General features: G+C 31.8%; 2 protein-coding genes across 2 annotated transcripts; both read left to right on the forward strand.

Annotated features, from left to right (window-relative positions):
• Positions 1-175: 175 nt before the first annotated feature.
• On the forward strand, positions 176-538 carry GO595_008081 (uncharacterized protein; the record flags this gene model as incomplete). Its single annotated transcript, XM_067921616.1, has 1 exon — positions 176-538. The coding sequence occupies one exon, from the start codon at positions 176-178 to the stop codon at positions 536-538; it is 363 nt and encodes a 120-aa protein (XP_067771915.1).
• Positions 539-720: 182 nt separating this feature from the next.
• Positions 721-1440, forward strand: GO595_008082 (Saposin-like type B, region 1 family protein; the record flags this gene model as incomplete). The annotated part of the gene is made up of 1 exon (XM_067921617.1): positions 721-1440. The coding sequence occupies one exon, from the start codon at positions 721-723 to the stop codon at positions 1438-1440; it is 720 nt and encodes a 239-aa protein (XP_067771916.1).
• Positions 1441-6000: the final 4560 nt, after the last annotated feature.

Here is a 6000-nt window from a genome sequence, read left to right on the forward strand (position 1 = left end):
TGGTTTGACTAACTTTGTTGAAATGTCGTATGACTTTACATTTCTTTTTTAATTGAACGATACATCTTTGAGCTACAGTAATTTCAATATCTTTTCAAATTTGATAAAAACATGCTGTCATTTGCCTGTGGTTTGACCGATTTGAATACCTTATCAAAGTCTTAACATCACAAAGATGTTTGCACTCCTTTTCGCTTGTGCACTTCAATACGAAGACGTAATCGAAATTCCAGAAGGTCTTTCAAACGCTGATGCATGCTCAATCTGCAAGACAGTCGTCGGTGGAATCGCTGGTTTCATCGGTGCTTCACCAGTTCAATCAGTTATCAAACAATTAGCTCTTGGTCTTTGCGGAAAATTCTCTGGCTCAGGCAACACACTCTGCAAGAACATTGTTAACAAGCTCCCAACAATCTTATCCTACCTCTCCAAAAGGGTCTCTCAAAGGCTAACGTTTGCAGCAGAATCAACGTTTGCAAGTCCAACGATGAAGAAGACGACGAAATCGAGATACATCAGAAATCCCAGAAGGTCTTGAAAAGCAGGGATCGCCTGCTCCATCTGCAAGCACCTTGTTAACGCAGTTTCCAAGGTTCTCTCCAGCTCATCCGTCCAAGCTAAGGCTACAGAAGTTGCTCAAAAGCTTTGCCAAAGAATTACCAAGATCGGTCGTAACTTCTGCGACAAACTCGTCACTAACTACCTCGGCAAGATCATGACATGGCTCGGCCAAAGGTTGGTGCTTCCACAATCTGCAACAAACTCAAGTCATGCAGCGGCAACGATGTTGACTCTGATGATGCATATCTCGAACTTTACCTCGAAATGGATGATGATGACTATGTTACCGAAATCGAACTTCCATTAGGTCTTTCCAACGCAGACAACTGCGCTATCTGCAAGAAGGCTGTTGGCTTCGTCTCAGCTGCAATGGGTAACAGCATTGTTCAAGCCGTCGTTAAGGCTGCTGCTACAGCTGCATGCGGTTTAATCAGCGGTGGTGTTGGCGCTGCTCTCTGCAAGACAATCGTCAAGGTTTCCGTCGGCCCAATCATGACCTGGCTCAGCCAAAAGCTTTCACAATCCAAGATCTGCTCCAAGCTCGGCTACTGCAAGGGTAACGATATCGAAGAACTTGACTTCGACATCGAAGAAGAAGACGATGACGAACTCATCATCATCCCAATCCCAGAAGGTCTCGACAACGGTGTTGCATGCGATGTTTGCAAGACAGTCGTTGGCGGCATCGTCACAATCTTAAAGGACACATCCATCACATCCCAAGTTGCCGCCCAAGCTGCCAAGCTCTGCAACAAGGTCCCAGCTGCTGCACAAGGCATCTGCTCAACAATCGTCAACAACTACCTTCCAAAGGTTATCAGCTGGCTTGCAAGCGGTCTCTCCAAGCTTAACGTTTGCGGTAAGTTAAATCTTTGCTAAACTAAAAAGGTAACTTAACTGAATTGTTGTTTTTTACTTAGGAAGAGACAAATGCATTTAATTGTACTATTTGATTATGTGAATATTACGTGATATAATCAATTGTTTGTGGATTTTTGGGATTTATGAAGAAATATAAAGTGGAATCCCGAACAACCAAACGAAGTTTCACAATTTCTTTGGCGTTTTTGTGTTTCAACGATAGCAATTTTCTGTTGTTGCTATTGAATCCGAAGTTTCGTGAGGTGTTGTAACCAGTGCACAAAAACGTAAACAGGTGCAAACATTGTCCAAATGAGTTTCCGAATTACATTCTCCGATAGCTCTTCTTCATCTTCGTACAGCGATATTCCATTTCAAGGAGAAGTTTCAAATTCTAACTCATCTGAATCAGAAGAAGAAGAAAAAATTGTAATTCAAAGACAAAACAAAGGAAAAGCAGCAGAAGCAAATAAAGAGTCATATAAAATAAAGAAAAATTTATCTTTTTTGAGTTCTGAATATTCAACAAAAAATATAAAAAGTGAACCCGAAGAACATTCAGAACAAAATATTATCATCGGAAACAGTACTTCAAAACAACATGAAAATTCGGAAGAAAATTCACAAATTAAAACTGAAAAAGATTTCTTTTTTTTCATTGTTCAAATATATTCAAAGCGATCAGTCAGAGGGAAGCGATTCTTTTTCAAGTTAATTTATGAAGATAAAGAAATGTTTTATGCAAAATCTAAAAGTCGACATTCAAATCAACCAATTCCAATTTCAAGCAACAAAGACATCCATATCCATGGGGAACATGAATTTGTTCTTGTTCCAAATGGAAAACTAACCAAATTTTCGTTGATGAAAAATGGTCAAGAAGTATTCACATTTAACAACATAGAAAATCCGAAGTCCAAATACCTCCCGAGAGTAACTACAATCAATGTAAACACGGAAGAACTTGATTTTCCTATTCAACACTTAAAAACCAAAAGTCCAAAAATGAACAAAAATGGGTATTGGTTCCTCGATTTCCACAACAGAATGGCCATCCACAGTAATAAAAACGCTATTTTTGTCAATGAAGAAAATATGGAAGAAATTCTTATGTGTCGAAAAATTGCAGATGATAAAATAGAAATAGATACAATCATCGAAACAGATCCAATAATTCCATTTGTAATCGGTATATCAATGTTTTCTAAGAAAAATTGTTAAATCAATAAATTTTTGTTTTTTTAAATTTTCTTTTTCATTTTGCGCACGTTTACAATTTATGAATGAAAAAAAAGAAAAAGAACAAAAGAAACAAATTATTGAATTAGATCAACGAAACTTAATATTAGATAATGAAAATGATTATGATGTTAAATTAAAATATTTGAAAATGAAAGAACAAAATCTTAAAAATGAGAAAAAAGGATTTTGACGAAAAAACATTAAAATTTTATCGACGTTTATCAGAATTTACACTTGAGAAAGAGAAAGTTATTGAATTAGAACGAAATGCACAATTAATTCGACGACAAACACAAAATGATTTAACAAATATGACTACAATTATTCAACCAACACTTGCTAAAAAACAACAAGAATTAAAGGATTATGAAAATAAAGTTACGAATTTAATATCTCAACAAAAATTAGAAAAGAAAAAGATCAAAAATACAAAAGCACAACTTAAAGAACAACAAAAAATTTTAAAAACACAAAAACAAGAGCATATTGAACAATTAAATGATTTTGAAGAAATCAAAAATAAATTTAAAGAAGAAACAGCGATAAAAGAGAAAGAAATTCATGACCAACAAAACAAACTCAAAGAAATATATGGAGCAATTAATCCGATTATTAAAGAACGTCGTAAACTTGAAGAAGAAAAAGATTTCATTGATCTCCAAAAACAAAATCTTCAAGAAATTCAACAAAACAAAAACAAAGAAGAAGAAATTCTTTCTAGAAGAATGAGTGAATTTATAATACTTAAAGAAGAACTTATTCATAAAGAAGAAGAAATTAAACAACAAAAAGATTTAATTGATCAAGAACGTAAAGAACTTCAACAAAAACGAAACTTAAAGAAAAACAAGAAAAAAATGAAAAACTTCAAAACGAATTAAAAATTAAAATTGAAGAAATTGATAAACGAAATTTAGAAAGTAAACAATCGCAAAAAGAAATTGAATATGAAAAAGAAATCTTTCAACAAGAACGAAATGATTGGTATCCAAATGAAAAAGGTGAACTTATTCCAACAGAAAGTTACAAAAAACGCACCAAAAATAACGAAATGAAATATATTGAATATGAAGAGAAATATATTGAAGAGCAAAAAATCAATTTATCCAAAGAACGAGAAATATTAAAACAAGAAAAGAAACGTTTCAAAAACGACTTATTGAATTTGCAGAAGAGAAAGAACGATTGATTCATATTGAACGAGAATCACGACAAATTAAAGAAGAATATTTCCAACAATTAAATGGTATTAAGACTAAAGAAAATGAAATTAATGAACGCGAGAATGAATTAAAAGAAATTGAACGCAAACTTAAAGAAGAACAAACCAAAATTGAAGAAGGATGGAATAAATTGGAAATACAAGTTAATAAACTTGTTAATACTAAAAAAATGTTAACAAAAGAAAGGGAAGAAATTGAACAACTTCAACAAGAAAATAAAGAACTTGAAATGAGAATTGAAAATTTAAAAGAACCGATTCAAAATGTGATTAATAAAATGAATGAATATTCGACATGTTTAAATCTTCAAGAAATTCGAGAATTTTGGAGTTCAAATGAAGCAAAAGAATTAACAAATTTCCAACAAGTTTCAGGATATTTTAAATTAATGGAAATTAAAATGCGTAAAAATGAGAAAAATCTTCAAAATAAAATAACAGAACTTGAAAACATAAATAATAAAATTCAACTTCAATATCAGCGTAATCTTTCAGAAATTAAATTAGAAAATAAAGAATTAACAGAACAAATAAAAGAATATCAAGAATATAATGAACGATTAGAGAAAGATAAAGAAAATCTTAATAAATATTTGAAAGAACATCTTAATTATATTCAACAACTTCAAGATCAAATGCAAAATGAAAAAGAACAACGAAAGAAACTTGAAATTATATGAAAAATGATATAATTGAAAATTCGAAATATAAAATGAACGAAGCGATTAAAAAGGAACAACAAAATGAACGGAAGAAGTCAAAACTTAAAATTGAAGAAATCATTAAGCTCCATGAGATAGAAAAAGAAAAACTAAAAAATGAAATAATTCAAACAGAAATCAATAAAGAACGAAATAAATCGAAGGAAACAATTGAAGAAATGATTAAACAACATGAAATAGAGAAAGAAATTCTGAAAGATGAAGTAGCGAAAGAATTACGACAAAAGGTAACAGAAACGATTCAAACAGAACTAATTAAAGAATTAAAAGAAACGAAAGAAAAACTTGAAGAAATAACTAAACGAAATGAAATCGAGAAAGAGACGATGCAAAAAGAATTTGAAGAAAAGTTTCATGAACAATGTCAAAGCATAGAGAAACAGATCAAAGAACATTACAGAAAGAAGATAGCGAATTTAAAACATAGAAAAAACATATAATTTATTTTATTTGTAAAAATACATTTTAATATTTAAATGGCGGCCGTTCTTTGAGTTCATTTTTCTTTTTGTTGCTTGTTTTCTTTGCTGTTGTAAGGAGCTGATGCACATAATCAAATTTGTTAATGAGGCGCTGAAAGTCTGGAGCCTCCGGCGCCCGCGCAGTCTGCGATGATTTAATGTGGCGAGACATCTCTTTGGTGTCTTTTGATGTTGATGTGTCGCGACGCGGTGTTTGAGCTGTCTTTGTAAGTTTTCTTGTTTCTTTGACTGGCGCTTTGATGGGAGCATTCGCAGGATTTCGTCTGGTTTGCGCTTTTGGATTTTTGATTGTCGAAGTCCGCTGAATTGAAGTTTGATGTTGCATCTTCGAGTTTTCATGCTTCGGAGGTGTTTCTTTTTTCTGTTTTGTGTTGGCATTTTGTGTATTTTTCAAAATTGTTGTTTCTTCTTTTGGATTCTGCTTTCGTTCTAATGTTGCTTCTTGTTTTGTAACTTGCTCTGTTGTTGTTTCTTTAATATTTGGTTCTTTGATTTCGGGAATAATTAATTCTTTGTCTGAATATTTTTCAAGTTCTGTGATTTGTTTATTTAACTGTATAATTCGTTTTTGCATATTCATCAATTGAAAAATAGCTTCATTTTTAAATTGTTGAATGATTTGATTTTGATTTATTTCTAATTTTACAAGTTCATCATTTGTCATTGACTCTAATTCTTTTTCTGTGGGTAATGTATTCTTTTGTAATACTTCATAAATAATATTTTGAAGAAGAGTTGACATTAAAAATATAAACGTACTCTACTCAAAGAAATGTGATATGAAATATTTTATAATGGAAATTCTTGAAACAAATAATGCAGTTTTAACAGCATATGAAGTATTAAAAATAGTATCCGTGCGAACAAAAGCAGCTAAACCATATAAAGATACGCGTGATAGAGAATATTT

Source organism: Histomonas meleagridis, assembly GCF_020186115.1.
Source record: "Histomonas meleagridis strain 2922-C6/04-10x chromosome Unknown contig_6, whole genome shotgun sequence".
Lineage (NCBI taxonomy): Eukaryota > Parabasalia > Tritrichomonadida > Dientamoebidae > Histomonas > Histomonas meleagridis.